At 45.7% G+C, this 19,040-nt stretch overlaps 1 protein-coding gene across 2 annotated transcripts; it reads left to right on the top strand.

Annotated features, from left to right (window-relative positions):
- Positions 1–6,291: 6,291 nt before the first annotated feature.
- On the top strand, positions 6,292–17,131 carry pax1a (paired box 1a). 2 transcript variants are annotated; one of them, XM_056296185.1, is made up of 5 exons: positions 6,292–6,613; positions 7,110–7,739; positions 8,728–8,861; positions 9,160–9,430; positions 17,119–17,131. In XM_056296185.1, the coding sequence occupies exons 1-4, from the start codon at positions 6,484–6,486 to the stop codon at positions 9,421–9,423; spliced, it is 1,158 nt and encodes a 385-aa protein (XP_056152160.1). In that variant the 5' UTR covers positions 6,292–6,483; the 3' UTR covers positions 9,424–9,430; positions 17,119–17,131. The 2 variants fall into 2 exon arrangements, with proteins under 2 accessions (XP_056152160.1, XP_056152159.1); XM_056296184.1 differs by lacking the exon at positions 17,119–17,131 and adding an exon at positions 10,010–10,697 and having other exon boundaries at positions 9,160–9,370.
- The last annotated feature ends 1,909 nt before the right edge of the window (positions 17,132–19,040 follow it).

The raw sequence follows: 19,040 nt of genomic DNA, 5'->3' as shown, positions 1-19,040 counted from the left end.
GAATGTTTACAATCATCCCCGTTAACATTTTCAGATGACAGATTTTTGAATCAAGGAAGAAAAGTGGGTGGTTGGAGGGGGGGGCTGGGGGGATGCCATTTATATTTTCCTTAATAAGTTACCACTTTCAATCAAAGCCAGATCTGTTCCCAAACGCACAACAAAGTTTTCGAGGATTTCAAGGGCAGCCAATGTTGCAAAATTCAAAATAAACTAATACCAACCATTTCAAGAGTGTTTAGAGGAGACTGACTTTGTGAGCTGGCATGCCGATGCGATGAGTCGCCATGCATGGACCAGATGTACTAGTTGATTTATTTTAGAGTTGTGAAGCCCATAACACCGAAAGGGAAGGTAAAAGTGTTTCAGGGACTCACTTGAACAAACACAGCCTGTTAAATGTACAGACGAGTATACACACTGCAGGTTCTGCCTGTTCCCAGTCTATCACTCAATCACTGTATTTCTCTCTAGGCCAATTTCTCTTTTCATGCTGTCTTTCCTTTTCTCTCTCCTGGCTCTGTCCTTGGCTCTCCCCTTCTCCAAATGATCCCGAATTTCTCCATAACTCTTTGGCTGCCCAAGCCGTCAACCTCGTGTAACAATTAGAGGTGGACTCAGCACATGAGACCTGTTTAGGAGAGGTCGCAAGCAATTACCCAGCCTGGTAAAAAGCTTGCAAGTCTCACACGGCAACTGCTGCACGCCGCTCTCATTAGGCGTGCTCTGCAGCCCAGAGTGGGTCTCGTGGCCATAAAGGCACCGTGCTCACTTCTCTCCAAGACCCCTTCTAATAGGGCCGCACCAGCACATGCACAAAGACACTACACACCACCTCCTCTGGATCAGATAGGAGTGGATAAACCTTTTTCTGCAGTCAAGGAGGACAAAGGGGAGGCGGGGGGGGGTGCTTGACCATAGAAACCAGGAGAGTTTCCCTCACAAATCTGGCTTGGGTGGTTTTCAAGGGGGGGGGGGGGCTAGGATTTCTTTCCTATAATAAGCAGCCAGGGCTAAATATCGTGTAGCAACAGCCCTCCTCGTGAAGTTTATGATATTGATTTTAAGCACTCACCAAGTGTGATTAAGAAACCAAATTAAGAGTGGGCTGGCACGGCTGCCCCAAAAGTTGAATCGCTGCATTCAAACGGTCACCTGAGAAAGCAGCATAAAGTGTAAAACTAGGAGCTGATTGTGTGTCGTATGCATATTCTCTAGCCAATAAGGCGTGCACGGCGAGAGCACACGAGGCCTTATGGAAACGTTAGGAAACGCAGGCCTTCTCCAGACCACTCGTTTTATTCTCAACATAGCCCCATGTTGTGCAAAATGCACGCAATCTGGACCCCGTCTAATAATTTCCATACTGAGCAATGAGATCATAAAACTCGCAAACACTAAATCAAAACCGTGGGCACAAAGAGGTCCTCAGTAAAAGACTATGGCCCGAGCAGCTGCAGGAAAAAAAATAGAAAAAATAGAAAAAAGAAGAATACTGATTCTGCTTTGTGTTGAGAGGGAAATGCAAGTGATATTCTACGTTTGTGTAGAAACGGAGAAGGCGTTTAACCCACTGAGACGTGATGGGCCCCGGTTTGCACAGGACGTCCCAGTTGTGCATCGGAATCGTAAGGTTGCTTTCACGCATTGACGTCAGAGGCTTTGCAACATTGTCTCACGCCAAGAATCCAAGCGTTTTAGGGTCTACGAGCGCGCGCGCACACGCGGATTCACGCGCGCGCGCACACACACACACGAAACCATTATCTGCCATCGGTGGACATTGAAAAATGGGAGCGTTTCGAATCGGACATGAAAGGCTCGGGAGACCACGTGGTGTTGAAGGGCTGAATCCTTTGATGACGCTTTAACACCAAGATCAATATTTACCGCCCGGGGTCGCTGCACTCGGAGCGCTTCGATAAGCGGGGCAGAATCGGATGCTTCCGGCCCGCGATTTCGTTGCAGAGTTGCTGAACGTGATCTCCAAGCAGCTGGCAAGAGAAATATATATATAAGTATTATATATATAATATTTATTATTTATTTATTTATTTACATTTTCTCCCCCCTGCTTGCGATGGCGTGTAAGATCGATCAACCTTGGGCCGCGTTACGTTTTGCTTTTTATTAAAAGGTTGTTAAGGACAAACGTACGGACTAATAAGCATACTTTTGGAATTAGGCCTAAACGAAATATAATCACTGTATGGAGGGGCATGTACCAAGTGTGTATATAATCACTGTATGGAGGGGCATGCACCAAGTGTGTATATAATTACTGTATAGAGGGGCATGCACCAAGTGTGTATATAATCACTGTATAGAGGGGCATGCACCAAGTGTGTATATAATCACTGTATGGAGGGGCATGCACCAAGTGTGTATATAATCACTTTATGGAGGGGCATGCACCAAGTGTGTTTTTTTCTGTTATTTTCGAAGAATTTTTTGAATCTTCTCCAACACAAGGTGTGCACAGAAAGGGAGGCTAATCCTGACGCGGATCGACCCTTTATATGCTCCGCAATCGAGGAAACGGCCTCCTTCAGGACAGGACGGTAAGCTCTTGCAGGACCGGGTCCTGGACGAAGGTGACGGCGATGTGCAGCGGGCTCCGTTTCATCCCGCAGGCCTGAATGAAGCGCAGGTCCCGCTGTGAAGGCTACGTGTCAGCGGTGCAGCTATTTCCCTGGCTCACACCCTGCACAACATGAAACCATACCAGCCCGCAACCGGGTCTTGCAACCTGCCAGGGCTTATTTGGGAAATAAAAATAAATAAATAAATAAATAAAATCCCCGGGTGCAGACGTGGGTGAATTGTCTCAATCACCCACACGCAACTTAGGAGGGTCCCAGCGCGCAAGGTCTTCAGTTTTCACTTCGAGGCCATCAGCAAAATGTAATCATTAGGGGGGGGGGATGGGGGGAGGGGGGTGCATGTGATTGTCTTGGTTTGGCTTCGCAAGCTGAGTTTTATAGATCCAGACTCCATGCATGGTCTCACACTGCAGCGCAGTGGGAGTGTTTGTATTTTATTTTGTAAACTTATAAATATATAAATATATATATATATATATATATATATATAAGTGAGCGTAAACTCTGTCGTAACCACAACACGAAGAATTAATCGTCCGTGTAAAAGCCGTGTAAATCCAGTCTGCTGCAAATACGAAACGCCACACAATCGACCACGTTTACCTCATAACACCAACATATTAATTTGATTTTAGCGTTGTTCTGCAGCCCTGGCGTGGCCTCCTATATAAATACACTCACATCATAATTGTATCTCACCATTAAAATGACCCTACTGTGAATAAAGCCAATACTGTTGATTATTTTTTTAAATATAGCATTTAATTACACACATTTCTATCAATCAAGCTGCCCTCGTGTCCGCGTGGCTCGCCTAAAAATTAAACCCTAATCAAAACGTCCTCCTAGTAAATTATCCGCTCGGTCTGCACGTGCAGTATCGCAATGAAACGTGATTAATAAAAGCAGGATATTTTCGCCGTCGCGTCAGAATAAATGTTTTCAGCCCAATATTCGTTCAGACGTCACCGCTCGGCACCGTTAATGAGGGACACGGGATCGATGTCCCGACATGATGGACTCAGGTAAATGAAGGCATGCACGCGCAGCGAGGCGAGGCCGTTTACACGACGCCACCTTGCAATTAAATTCTAACGAGCCGGTGTGTGAATTTCTAATGCCCAAACAATTAAAAAAAAACATCACAAAAATCGTGGATTTATTTTAAAACAATGGATTCGTTCCCCTGAAAATCCACGTCAACGTTCATACACAGAACTGCTGGCTACCTACCCAACACGCAAACCGAGGCACTGAGGGTCTGCGGAGCACCCCGTGTAATGCCCATGTTGTCCAGATGAGGGACGTTTGGGAGCTCTGACTACATGCACATACCATGAGACTGCAAACGAGAGAGAGGGAGAGGGAGGGAGAGAGGGAGAGGGAGAGGGAGAGAGAGAGAGAGAGAGAGAGAGAGAGAGAGAGAGAGAGAGAGAGAGAGAGAGAGAGAGAGAGAGAGAGAGAGTGAGTGAGTGAGGGAGAGCTGAAAAGCTGCATAATAATACGTACAGGCCGTGTCTAGCCTGCACACACAGACGCAGCTATGAAGGAGGCCTGTGGCGTCTTACCAGTCTGAAGTGTGCACGTTTGCACGCTCACCGATGTTTGTTTATGTACCTAATGTCCGCGCAAATGGAGCAGTCACACTGAACTCTGCTTACACACATATGCATGTGTAAATACGTTATATCTTGGACGTGATCTTCCTCGTCTAATCTCGCCAGTGTCGACTCTTTGGTGCTCCTCTGACCTAAACTGATGTGTTCCATGTGTCCTGCATGCTTCCAGGTCTGCAGTGAACTGGCCTGGGAGCGAGAGCGAGCGAGAGAGAGAGAGAGAGAGAGAGAGAGAGAGAGAGAGAGAGAGAGAGAGAGAGAGGAGGGAGAAGGGAGAGGGGATAGGGACACTGCACCTTGTTACCATTGGGTCGACTGTTAACTTTTACAAGTGACATTTTGCGAGCATATAAACGATACCTTCTAAACTTCCACAGGAAACTCCGAAAACATGCTGGGATAATGTATGCCTGTGGAATTCACCCTGTATCCGATAGTCTGGGAGCGTTGCGATCTACAAAGGTATCGATTACATGAGCCCCCCTCCCCGACACCACCACCTCTTCTTTTTAACATGTTTGATGCTCACGGATTGGCCCCAGAAAACAAGAATCCCATGCAGGTTAGAGCAGCGAGCGAGTCTCTCGTCCTTCACTGCGGTCAGATGGAGAGAATACGTCTCTCTCTCCCCTCCGCGAGCCATTTCCACAGGTGCCACCGTCTGCTCGGATGAGGGACTTTCTCTATTTATCCTCTACACGATCCTTATTAAATGCTGGCATCCCGTCCCATCTAGAAACGACTGTGGTATCATATTTGTGTTTCTGCTTGTTGTTTTTGACCGGGGCAACGTGCTCTGCGACTGGGCTCGGGCCCATCCACCAGGGGGAATAAATAAATAAATAAAATAAAATAAAATAAATGGAGATATTCAAAGAAAGTTGACTCGGTTCATCTGGACACGATCGTTTACTGAGAGAAACGTGTCGTCCCTCATCTAAGTGGCCTCTCCGGTCTCACCTGACTGCAGGTACCCCCCCCCCCCACCCTTCACGACCGAGCATCTCTCGGGTTCATATGCAAATCACAATGAGCATCAACTGGAGCTACAGTGGCCATGTGTGCTGTTCAGAGGATTTGGGAACGGCTGAAACCACAGCACTGTAACATGGTGACAGATGTACCCCCCCCCCCTCGGGTTCAGGGATGGTACCTCTTCACATAGATGGCCTCTTTGACTCCCCGTTCAAACAGGGTTCCTCCCTATCAACTGGATGTGTGCTCGTCCTCGTGGCCACCGGCCTGAGGACGGGAGTAGACTGCGGAGTCCTGACACGTGAGCTCCTCTGTGTTGCGCCATCCTCTTCACCGGCGTCCGTTTAGTTTCCCCGCTGTACGACGGGGGGGGGGGGGTAAGAGTACATCTGTCGCCATCAATGCTGTGTGATTGCGACCATTCCCAAATCCTCTGTGAATAGTACGCACGGCCGTTGCGTCTCTAATTAATGCGCATGGTAATTTGCATATGAAACTGATCGTCGGTTTCGGTCGTTATGCCGCTGTATTGTTTATAAGTGGGGGGGGTACACCTGCAGTCACTGTACTGTTTATAAGGGGGGGGGGTACACCTGCAGTCAGTTGAGGCTGAAGAGGTCACTTAGATGAGGGATTAAATGGGTCCAGATGAACGGATTCAACTTTCTGGGATTTTCTTACCGGGATTATTGAGCATGCATCAAGACACATGGAAGAAAAAATAAATTCAATGCAGAAATCCATCATTTGTGAGAGCATGGACAATAGTCAAGCCAATGTTATTTGTATCGTCCAGCAGCGAAGAGTTTATCTTTTGTATTCTATTTATTCCCAAACTTTCACGTTATTTTCAGCATTTAACGCATTTGGATCGGGGGAGGGGGGGGCAACACACTGTAAACTCCACTTTATTTCGTGACTATTTCCTATACGAGTGAATCCTCACCGGGAGGCTGCATGCTGCATCAAGCATTTCCCTTCTGTCACTTCCCCTATATGCAAAACACGAGAGGAGGGTGCACCGCTCCAACCGGATGGCGCACGCACCCTCTGACAAGCGCACTCGTGGCGGGCCGACCAATGAGATCCGAGCGGAGCCTCGCCGTAACTCCCAAGATTGACGTGGAGGAGCGTCAGATGCATCCCTGCAAACGTCTGACTCCGGGATAAGCACTATTTCGCCCTTCAGCGGATGACGATCCCCTTCGGTGCCGGTCTGCTTCGCCGCTCCTCCCGGACTCCTGTCGAAAAGAGGGGCACGGCACTCTTGCAGAACTTCGGGGGTGCATATGTTTTTTCCCCCCCCTCTCTCGGCGGCTCATTCCTCCCATCGCTCTGCAGAAAGCGGAGAGCCGGAGACGCGTTCAGCCATTGAGGGGGCAACTATTTATTTCCAAGCACCTCGGAACGTGGAAATGGGTAAGCCTTGCGTTGCCGTCTTGCATGCTTCAGCGGCAGGACGCGTACGGGGAGCGGAGCCGGTCTCACCGCCACCACCACGCCTGCATAACAATGAGAAATACAGGGCCGGAGCGAAAGGGGGGGGGGTTCATCTCGAAGTGGAGATTAAACGTGCAAATCTGCAGCAATTTAGACGGAGGCGTTCACGCGGCAGCTTGTGCGGCATAACCCGTGAAACACGAACAAGGCACATGTTCAACTTTCACCCACCACATCGCACCTCACACTGTCGTGACCCGTTTTGTTCACAGGTTTAAACGCCATTTAACGCATCTGCAGTCACGCACGCTGCTTCCGAGTGTCAAATTCCCCCCCCAAAATCACGCCATTTTCAATATTATTGCTCGTTGCGCGCGCTTGGTCGGTATGCCGTGTTTACACTCCAGGCTATGGTGCGCTATTCAGCTATGTTATAACGCCTTTATTTTTCTGTTTTCTTCCGGTCCCTTTGCAGAGCAAACCTACGGGGAGGTGAACCAGTTAGGCGGCGTCTTCGTCAACGGGCGCCCCTTGCCCAACGCCATCCGCCTGAGAATAGTGGAGCTGGCTCAGCTCGGCATCAGGCCCTGCGACATCAGCCGGCAGCTGCGCGTCTCCCACGGCTGCGTGAGCAAGATCTTAGCCAGGTACAACGAGACGGGCTCCATCCTGCCCGGCGCCATCGGCGGGAGCAAGCCGCGGGTCACCACGCCGAACGTGGTGAAGAACATACGGGAATACAAACAAGGCGACCCCGGGATTTTCGCCTGGGAGATCCGGGACAGGCTGCTGGCGGACGGGGTTTGCGACAAATACAACGTGCCGTCGGTCAGCTCGATCAGTCGGATTTTACGCAACAAGATCGGAAACCTTTCCCAGCCCAACCAGTACGAGGGCGGTAAGCAGGCTCCCACGCAGGCCGGGCTGTCTTACAACCACATCTACCCTTACTCGTACCCCAACGCCATGTCCCCCACCGGCGGCAAAATGGGCAGCCCCCCCGGAGTACCGGTGACGGCCGGACACGTTAGCATATCCCGGGCCTGGCCCTCTGCGCACACCGTCAGCAACATCCTCGGAATAAGGGCCTTCATGGATCCTGCAGGTGCGTTACGGTGCATCTTCCTCGTCACCGCCATCATCGTCATCACCTCCCGAGATATCTCGGCCTCTCTGCCGCTCATTATCTTACGGCTGTGCTCATTTCTGATTAGTGTTAGTGACCTGTGATATTTTGTTGAGTATAGTGAGCTGCTGTGTGTTGGGCTGTACGACGTGTAGGTCCGGGGCATTACGCAGGACATAGTGTGTAGGCCTCCACTGGGTCACCTGCAGTAATAAAAGCAGTGGCACCAAATCCCATGAGGCCTTTTCATGGAGCGATGCTTTTGTAGATATGAATCGCCTGCAGGGTCCTCCCTGTCTAGAGAGACCCCTTTTTTACCTCGTTCTGCAGCCCTAAACCAATGTTATTAGTCACCCAGGCCCCACACTGTATCTACCATCAAGACATACATTCAATACAACGCATACACATACATGCAGTCAATATGTTCCCTGATGGAAATTAATACACATGCACATTAATTAATACATTGCATGATGTACTGTAGTATGACTGTAAAATAAGCTTAGCTGCAAATTCATGACTTTTTAGCTAAAAAAACAATATATTTAAAATTACATATATACATATATGCACATAAATAGATATGTACATAAATAACTATATTTATATTTATTTATATATATTTATATAAAGGAAACATTATACATTTATATGTATAATGATTCTTCATTTGGATGGCTATTAAATTTGGTTTGTATTTGATTCAGTTTAGTCTGTTATAAAAAAATCTTTCTTCATATAAATATGTATATTATGTACACACGTGTTTGTGTGTGTAATTATTAATAACGATATAATGCACAATGCACTATAATCGTGTAATGGGTTGCGAGGAGTAGCTACGTTTTACTTTCAACTTGATGGAAAATTAGGCCACAGTTTCCTGGCAAGTCAGTTGGTGTTTTGTAATGAACATAAATGAGCCTGTGTTAAGTTCACCTTTCGAAATGCTCCTGTGTGTCAGCCATCGCCGGGGCGGAGGGCTACCCACCCAAAATGGAGGAGTGGACGTCTGTCAACAGAGCGGCGTTCCCCGCGGCTCACGCGGTCAACGGGATCGACAAGTCCGCCATTGACGCGGATATAAAATACGCGCAGGTAAACAAAGGAGGCACGCGGCTCTGCCTCGCGCCTGAAATTCACACACTCGCCGCGCGACACAGCTGCAGCTGATCCGGCTCCACGCAGCCTGGACCAGAATCAACACACGTCTGATTATTAACGTGCAATCGAATCGTTAAAAAAAACCACAACAAAAGACAACAACAAAACCTGCAAGAGGAGCATATGAGGCTTTGCTAATTTGGTTTATATTCTGTGTGTGTGTGTGTGTGTGTGTGTGTGTGTGTGTGTGTGTGTGTGTGTGTGTGTGTGTGTGTGTGTGTCCTCCCTGCAGCCCTCCTCGACGTTGTCCAGTTACGTCCCAGCGTGCGCTTACTCTCCCTCCAACCAGTACGGCGTGTACAGCGGGCCCGCGGGGAGCTACGTGAGTCCGGGCCACCACTGGCAGACGCAGACCTCCAGCCTGTCCCACCCAGGCGGCGCCATGGCCGTGCACGGCGGGGACATCCACTCCGCCATGTCCTTCAAGCACCCATCACGGGAAGGTACATGGCCCAGGCCGCACTATTCTGATCCGCGCAGCGATAACGCAACCTAATATTACGGTAATTTGACAATGGGCAGCAGATGTCGTTACCTAGCGACCGGCCGGCCGTCTCCGGGCCTCGATCTGCTGAGAGATGAGGCGGCGTGTCCAGTGTTGTTGTTGTTGTTTATCTTTTTCTTTTATTGTTTGGAGGTCAGTTCTGTCTGACGCGCGACCGTGTTATGACGCGTGTCGTTTACTTCTATTTTATCGAGAGAAAAAAAAACAGTAAACGCGTCCACGTTCTCCTTTTCGCTGGCGCGCACGCGCGCGCCAGACGTAGCCATATTTTGCTAATTTTTGTTGTTAAAAAAAAATCAATCAAATGTAAAAATAAGAATTCAGTGTTGGTGGGCCTGTTTTTAAGACACGGGTTGTTGCTTCCTGACACGTTATGGACTGCGTGTCCCTGTGTTGGCCGCTTTGTTGTTGTCCTGGCTATATTAGCATATTGCCATCACGGCCTGCGTGTGTAGTAGCCATTATGGTCATTAATTGTAACAGGTCGCGTTAGACGCCTGTCTCTCGCCTCCTCCTGAGACCTGTAACGGGGTTAACGAACATGGCTTATGTGACCGTCCCGTTTGTGTTGTTGCAGGAGACAGAAAACCTCCCAGCCCTCTGAGCAAGCAGCAGCACGAAGCGCTCAACGGCGTGCACGGACTCAGTCTGGCTACGTCATCCTCCTAACACAGGAAGGCTGACTGAGGCCTGCAGCAGGACTGACAGTACAGACAGATTAATATGAACGAGCGCGTTTCCACGGCTCGGGACAGTAAGTGCGAACACTATTCATTTGTCTGCCGACGTGCCCGTGGGCTCGGAGGTCACGTGGCGACCCGTTCAGATGCATGATGAACCCCCGTAGCTTCCCGCCTCTCGTCTCGTGGCCGTATGAATGTAGGCTGACCTGGATGTAACGATGCCCCCCCCCCCCTTCTGCATCGGAACCGGGGACCGGTAGTTTTGTTTTTTTGTTCTTTTCGCTGAAATGTGTCATGTGTGTATTCTGTTCGATGCTGCAGGATCAAGATGCATGTTATTTCTGTCGGGGTTTTTTTTGTTGTTATGTTTCATTCACAAGTCCGAAAACATGGGATCGTCCCGACGATGGAGCTACTCTGTATTTACGCCATAAATTAGACATCCACTTGATTTGGTACCAATGATTTGATGATGACTCCGATGTGAACAAAGGGTGAAATTTGTAAATGTAAAATATTTTCCAAAGCTTTAATTATATATTTTTATAAATTTTACTGTAATTATTCGAAATAAAGGCTTCCCTAAATGCAACGTGTTGCGCCGTGGATGTGCACATCATTTGGCCAATGGCCTGACATCTGTCAGCGGAGTTGGGCACCGAGCTCATTATCCTTTGGGTGAATTGATTTCGAATAAATGAGCACGAGGGGCTTTCTAAATTAGTCCGCTGGTGCACGGGCTTCTTTTGAAGGAGGCTCGTGCTTCTCCGTGTGAACGTCACCGAGTTTGGCGCCTGCCGTGATGCTGCGTGGATAACCCGATGACCAATCACATATTTGATGACGTGTGTCTGTGTGTGTGTCGCGCGCGCAACACAGGTATAAAGGCTTCCACTTTGCAGATAGTGAAGTTGCATCCATGTGTATGCTTCGTCAATTGCACGTATCGCCCCCCTCCCCCCACCCCCATAGACCTCCTGTGGTCTCACCCTCCAGGTGATCACTGTTGGTCAGGTATTAATTTGTTGGTCAGGTATTAATTTGTTGGTCAGGTATTAATTTGTTGGTCAGACATGTATTTGTGCTCGTGATCTCTCGTGTAGCTTCTGGTTTTAGGCCTGCATCGTTTTGGCTTTGCGACGACTTGATTAATTGATTGGTTGGCTGATTGAGACCCCGCGCTTTGGGGGCATTTTGCTCATTTGACCTTAACGGCTGCCATGCCTTTAAGTGTCCTTCAAGATGATTCACGCGTACTTGTGTGTGTTGCAGTGTAGTGTGCAGGTCTATGGCCTTGTAAAGACCCCCCACCCCCCCATCATCCCGTCAATATGAGAGGCATAAGGGGAACATCCAAAGCATGTTGTTCCACCCACAAGTTCATCTAAAAATGTTGTCTATATTTTTCACCTTATCGGCTGATTGATTTCGTATCATCCACAACAAGTGATCTCGAGAGACAACAAATATCAAAAAGCCTGATCTATATTTTTATATGTTTGTCCTTAAATATGGGCCCACTTCAGTGGCACACATGGAACTGGAAAGAAAACAAATGTATTTTGATATGATGTTTTTTTTTGTTTTTTTGTTTTTTTTGCACCACTAAATGCCTGCAAGCTTCTTCTTTTTGTTGTTGATACGTTCGCTAGCCTGATTTATCAGTTTCAAAAACTTGAATGTAAAAAAAAATATATATATTGCATGTTCATTTTTAAATCTTTTTTTTTTGAAGCCTCAATGATCTTATTAATTCTCGGTCTCCATCCTTCACCACAACCCCGCTAGCAGCGACAGACTTCCGTGGGAATTTGCATGTTGGGATTTCCACTAATACCGAGCTGGCTGCAAAACCTGTATTAATTGTTGTGATTAGGTAAAATGGTTTGGGAGCGTCAGGCACACAATCCCATATTTTATCCATTTTCCTACAGCGTGACGTTGTTTTAATATGGCCATTTTACTGTGACTGCAGGGAGACGAGGTCAAAAGTAACAGCAGCTCACGTTTAGTCACATTTGACCCATATTTGTACCTTTATAACGTAAGGTGTCACTCCAAAAATGGAAACGTCACCATCTTAATATAAATACTCGGCAGATTAATGTTCACAATCCGGTGTCTGCCTTTTCGTCAGCCGTTACCTCAAATAAACCGATGCTCTCGATTAATAATCTTAATTTGCAATAGGTATGGTATAGCAGCGTATCATCAGGAGCGATGATGTGACATCCCCCACCCCCACGGCTGAATTCAGAGCGACAACTTTTGACCTCCTGAATGCTGCTTGTTCAAATCAGCAGTCAATCTGACGAGTCAAAGCCTCCAGTATTTTATTCTCCCATTGGTTGACATATTAGTCTTTCCCCACAGTGACCCCCCCCACCCAGAGTGACCCCCCCTTCCAAAAAAAAAGTGAATTTTTTTTTAGTCGAAACAGACGCAGAAAACCCAGAATCTACGTTGCATAGCGGCATCACACCCACTGACAGTCAACTGGACTGTGGTTTTTTTTTGTACACGTCTGAACGAGCTCTGTAGTCACTGCTGCAGAATCAAGCATAAGATGCACCATTATCTTCATGCCAAGTACTCTGCACTGACATTTACTGGAGATGTGCGGGCTGTCGTGTCCAAGGGCGAAGAGATGAATGACTAACACGGCGAGCCCAAGTTGTGTTTGAATATTAGAAAAAGAAAGAGATGCTGTACGACAGTCATTCTGGTGCAAGCTTGGTGGACATAACTGTAAAGTGCCTGGGTCTTCTCTACTTGCTACTGAGAGACACATTGTCCATATATACCTGGGATGAGTTAGCCGCCATCTGTAAGCATGCATGTCTCTGACTGCTTGGCGAAGGCCGGCCCTGCCGGTCAGCCAAACTAGGAGACTCTTTAAAACGTGAAAATGTCTGATATCATGTTGACCAGCTTGAGTAGAGACAACATGCAAATGCATCTCAGGGACGTGTAAAAAGGGATCCATAAAGAAAAGCAGAAGTGCATATATATATATATATATATATATATATATATATATATATATATATATATATATCGAACAATACATGAGATTGTTTTAGCACTTGGTGAGAGATATTTCTGGCAGTCGTGGAAATACTATGGAACTTGGGTGCCCTCTGAGCTCTCTTGTGCCGGCTTTCACTTCTTCCTCCTTCACAGCAAAACCCCGAATGACTCGACATATCCAAACATTAAGATGGCCTCTGAGTGAGTGCACATGCTCCCTGACTGGAGTCGCTCTTGTTTTCCCGGATACCACTCGGGGTTCAGAAAGCACTCCTTCATGGTGGCGGGGTTACTTCCTGCGGGACCTGTGGTCATCAATCAGGGGCCGCATTTGATCCCCTCCCGACCTTGTCTTTAGCAGGACCCCTGCGTTGCCAGGGCGACAGGTGGGCCGTTGTCGACGGGGTATTTTTCCGTCGATATGATGTACAAAAACACAATAAAAACAGCGACGGATCATAAAACAAATCCCATACCTGCCTAAATGACATCTTACATCTTCCACCATGGAGGAGCACTTCTGAAACAAAAAGTGCATTCATGTTGATATCTACTCCAAATTCCTAAAACCTCCAAAACTGTTGGTTGACCTGTGTATCGTTTGTAAATGCTTGATGCCATAAGGATGTCTGTTCTGGGTTGAGGCTAAATTTGATCGTCTGAAACAATGAAATAAGGGGTGAGAAAAAAACAAGTCAAAGAATATTTAGTGGGAAAAAAAGAATTGACCTCCTAAGAGCTGGACTGAAGTGGGTGCAAACTGGTTGTGTGACAATGCTGAGGGTGTGAATTATGGTTGTGAATGCCATGTAGGCTACCTTGATGGGAGTGCTGTGTAAACCAGTATTACAAAAAACAAAAACAAAAAAAAAAGCAACAACAAACAAGTTGTACGGCAATGAATGAGCCGAAGGGAAATGCAACGCTGTTTTGTTAGGTTGCAAAGAGATGACTTTCCATGCACAGTAGTCTGGTCTTGCAGGACTCTGCATATGCTGCATGTCTGAAATGCAATGACCTTTTAATTGGAGCTCCAAACTAATACATTTAAATTGATTTTTTTTTCTTCCACTTCTTTTAATATTGAGGCACATATTACCTATCTGCGGATGCAGGGGTGCATTGCAATCATGGTGATTCTTGTGAGTACTATTATTCGTATTGTATTTGCATGCCTCCTTCAGTATTGTGAAATGCAGATTATCTGAATAAACCTACTGACTTGTGCTTGTGCAGACGCCCAGTATTATGCAGTCACCGTACCGCTGCACAACGCTTTAATCGCCAGGAGCCTGGAGAGTTTTACCTCTGTAAGTTCAACTTAAAAGGACTCTCAAATGCCACTCTCTTAAACAGATACTTGGGAGAGGTGGACAGGGGGCTTTGTCTCCTTGATCCTAATGGGTCTGAAATTAAGCGCCATTAATAATCCAAACACCAGAGAGCTGGTGACACGGATTCCATAAAAAGCAAGAACAGACGTCTCGCTCCTCAGCTGTGACGATCCATCAATGTCTTCAGTGTGTACAGGACAGATTAAACCTTCTTTACGGACATAGGTTCCGTTTATGTATTTGACACTTTGCTGGGTATGATTTAAGACGTTTTACATTATCTCCGCCGTTTTTTTGGAGGGGGGGAAACTACCCCGGACTTGCCAAGAGTCACTCAGTCCGTGCGGTGCCTTTGCGTGACTCACAATCAAAGCGTAGAGCATCTCAGGACAGGCGACACAGCACGCCAGACAGGTCTCGGAAAAAAAGAAGAAGCAGCAAAGATTGATGCGTGAGAAACCTTTTTTCGGAGAGAGTGGCAAGCTGGCAACCAGTCAAAGTTTGAAAAGAAACCCGGTGTCAGCGGTTCTCCTGTCTGAAGTTTCAAATGAATTGCCTTGCCATGGAAGCACGGATCATGCAAACATGGCATGTATGGCGGCAGGGCATGAGATTGGTCTTGACAAGCAGGATTTACTCAATTTATCTTTAAGTTGCTAATGAACTCTCTGGTCATAGCTGTTATGATAATGCTTGTATTGCGATACAGACTTGGCTGCATGGGGAGTAAAGGCATTCGGGTTGCACGGAAGTCAGCTTAATGCGACGATTTCCTTGAAAAACTTGCAGGTGTGCAGACACACAAAGTTAGCAACTTGGTCCTTGTGAAGAGATTAGCTACGACAAAAGAAATGCAGTTGATGCATGTATGCATCTACCGCCCAAAAGTAAAACGGCAAAGCTAGGGGCCCTCAATAATGCCATCCTTGTAATGCAATCACATGGCTGCTTCTTTTTTTTCTCTTTTTTCCACTGACCGTCCGCAGGATTTCCAAGCAGGCAGTATTACAGCTCTGTAGTCTCGAGGATGATAAATATCTCCCTCCCATGTTCTTACTTGCTCTGCCAGCTCACCACATCAACCAGACGCTTTAAAAGAGTAGGGACAGAGACATGATGATGACATTTGGCTTTCCAAATGAAAACATATCATTTCACGTTTGCTCATACTGGCTCTCAGGAGATTCCGGCTCCGTTTCTTGGTCTTTGGAGGGGAGGCGATACAGTACAGCAATAAAGACAACAACCACAAGATCACACTGGATTGCAGAGCCTGACTTTGATTATTACATACAGATGACTAAAGGAGCATGAAATTATGTTTGCATACACAATTAAGATCATTCTTTTTTTAAAAGGCTGCCGTGGAAGCAAAGACGGCATTCGAGCTAGAGCAGCCCTTAACCGCCACCGTGGAAAAGGTGTGCAAATATTATCGCGCACAGGGCAACACGGACTGAAGTGAAATGCAACCCCTCAGAATTTACCCCAAGTGAAAATGCAGACATTCATTATGGGAGTTTGTCAGCAGTTTTCTTTTATTTATTTTTTTTATTTATTTTTTTTTAGGTCTATTTCAGGGAAAATCTGGGCACGGCTAGAGAGACAATCCTCAGTCCAGGAGGATTCTCTCTAATTTGTGGAGACTATAGAATTAATGTTCTGCCCGACTGCCCATCTGTGACTTATTTAAAGCGTGCTGAAACATATACTGTGCTTAATGTTGCCACGTACATGCCAAAATGTTACCAGCAAGCTGTGTGGCATTAAATTTAAGGTCTGCCGTCAACTTAATTTTTGGCTCAAATTCTTATGAAGTGATAATAAAACGATGACTCCTCTCCCAAAAATGTGTGAGCGGTTAGCCACTGTTCTGTCTCCTGGTTTTAGCAGGAAAATACTGACTGTCCTGGAAGGGACAAGACGTTTATTGCACACCAAGTTTTCTGTATTAATATATGTGAGTTTTAAAAAGCTCATCAGAATCAATGTCCCATGCTAATGTGGTTAAGATGACTCTAAACTGCAGGTCACACCAGCGTGTGAAATCTGCTCTTAATCTGCTGTGCCACAGGCCACCTACGGTAATATTACCACTGAGCTTCTTTGGAGCTGCTAGATAATGGTGTGAATCCAGGTTATTTTCCCCTATTTAGACAGACATGCTGTATGTACAGACCTCTTGATTTTGCAAGTTTGCACCAAACAAAGTGCAAATCTACATATCATTGGCTTCACGCCTTTACTTCCCTGGCCATGTGATAGTCCTCTATACAAAGATACTCTATGGCACCTGTCTTTTCTATATATGTTTTCATACACTCCTGGTCTTCCTACTTGTAGAATAACTCGTCGTGTCCCATGTTTTTAATGCGAGAAAAGCACCAAGTCGAGCTCCTCATATGTGTTTGGCAAGCCATTAAATCTGAACTCAAAATTGGGAAAGTACACAAAATCTCTTTTCGGTGAATTTGTGTTGCAAAAGCAGCGTTTGTGACTATAATCACCCCGACTTGTTATAACACCACTGGCTCCTGATGGATGCCTGTGATCATTCTTGATTAAAAGTGAATTTCCTGATAACACGTTAGAGGCCAAAAACATCAATATAAATGTATTTTTTGGTTTTATATTTTCAGGGCTGTGTCAGAGGTGGATTTTGGGGAAAAAAAATAAGCAGTTATGAAAAGAACTGTACATGAAGAATTTCTCTATGAAATGGCAATGCTGTGCTAAAACAGAGCATATGACACGTAGCTGCACCAAAGAAGAAGACAAAGAGAGGGAAGTAAGCAAGTTATTATGCAAAATTGTTGCACACCCCTGCAGTTGCTTATTATAAATGAATCATTCACCTCTAATTTGAAGCTTATTGAACTTTGGTGATATACCTTTAGCAAAAGAATTTGTGGCATCCAGCCAATATATATGATGCGCATGACTTAGCCAACAACAAGTTGTCAATGTTTTGTATAAGTATAGTTTAGGCAGCCCAATGTGGTCAGAGCACATAACCTTGTTTCTGAGGATGCCAGGAAGTACACTAAGTCCCCGTGAGAAGGCTGAGGCATGCAGAACCTGTGGTTTTTTTTGGTTGAATGCAAGGTACAATGCTGCCCGGAATGAACACAGTCATCATGGATTCATGCTAGCAGATAATGCAACAAAAGGTGAAAGAAAAACAAGGTGGACTGTCATTAATCAGTCTTTGACTGTGCCCTGCTACTGCCACTCCTTTGCCATTTGTGACGACAGGAGCAGTCAGAGCTAACAACCCTTATCTGCTTCAAGCTTCTAAAGAAGCTGTTGGCTTGTAACCAACACACGCTCGTGTTTAAATCCACACAAGTCTAAGCGACCTATTGACTTAAGCAGCATCCAGGAACCAATGAAGAAAAAAAAAGTGGTGTGTTTTGTCTATCCATACTGCCTGCAACATCACTAGGAAAACAGGAAAGGGAATTAAACTGTCGGCCTGTCCCCTATTGACAACATCCCATGCTCCAAACAGCCAGTATTTCTACTTGCATGCTACATCAGTATACCCATCTCTTCACAGAGGTGGTGTCCAACATGCCTGTCTCAATAGTTGGTCGATGCCGTCTTGTACAATAGACACCAAGTACAAAGCAATTCATCAAGAACAAAACCATGCCTGACCTTTTCCTTTGACACATCGTGTATTTCTCTACTATCAAGGTGACATGGCATAAAAATGAGCTACTACTGAATAAGGGGGATGGTGTTGATCTTCTCCCATGTAAGTAGAGCAACGGCAAGAACTAGGCCATCTTCCCATATTGTTACGATGATATGAAAATAGCTGATGATGAAATGGTGATATGAAAATAGTTGCTGTTGCATGCTTGAGGCACACGAAGGTGGATGGAGTGAAGGGGAAGTCTGTGATCTGCTGCTGCTGAGTTAATCAGTGGAACTTTACATTTACTGTTTATAACTTTTTTGAAACATTTACATGTGTGTGTGTATGTGTATGTATTTTGCCTCATCTGCTAATTTTTATACAGAATCTCTGACAGTTATATTATTATTCTTGCTTGTTCAAATATTGTGGCTGCATTGCCTTTGTACTGTTCACACATTATTCACAATATAGTACTGTTGAGATGTAGGCTGGAGCTGAAAATACAAAGAGATGACTAATATATGCTTGGAAAAGAAGATTGTCAATGATCATGTTCTCTTATGGTGCATATTTTATTTTATTTTATAACATTCCTTAATGAGCAAACATTTAGCCTGTAACAATAAAGTCAGTCATTTATGATATCTTGTGTCGTTTGTGTTATTTTATCTATGAAAAGGATCTTTCACTGCACGTAGTTGCCATTTTAAGCAAAATTAAAAAAAAATTATACAATTTTCACCAACCAGTAAAAAAGAACATGCACATACATGCATATCTATTGCTTCATTTGTATTGAATTAATTGAAACATGATAATATATTATCATTACTTTCTTTTAATGGCTAAAATTGAAAAATGAGCCGTTCTCTCTTGAAATCTGTCCATCAGCTGCAGTTTGAAATATTCTGCCTT

Source organism: Lampris incognitus, chromosome 16, assembly GCF_029633865.1.
Source record: "Lampris incognitus isolate fLamInc1 chromosome 16, fLamInc1.hap2, whole genome shotgun sequence".
NCBI lineage: Eukaryota > Metazoa > Chordata > Actinopteri > Lampriformes > Lampridae > Lampris > Lampris incognitus.
This window is presented reverse-complemented; position numbering and strand designations above follow the sequence as displayed.

Excerpts from the sequence above, each read along its gene's own strand:
- pax1a (XM_056296184.1), top strand. The coding sequence starts at position 6,484 with ATGTTTTTTCCCCCCCCTCTCTCGGCGGCTCATTCCTCCCATCGCTCT. Across the intron at positions 6,614-7,109 it reads ACCTCGGAACGTGGAAATGG|AGCAAACCTACGGGGAGGTG; the intron begins GTAAGCCTTGCG and ends GTCCCTTTGCAG. Across the intron at positions 8,862-9,159 it reads CGGATATAAAATACGCGCAG|CCCTCCTCGACGTTGTCCAG; the intron begins GTAAACAAAGGA and ends TCCTCCCTGCAG.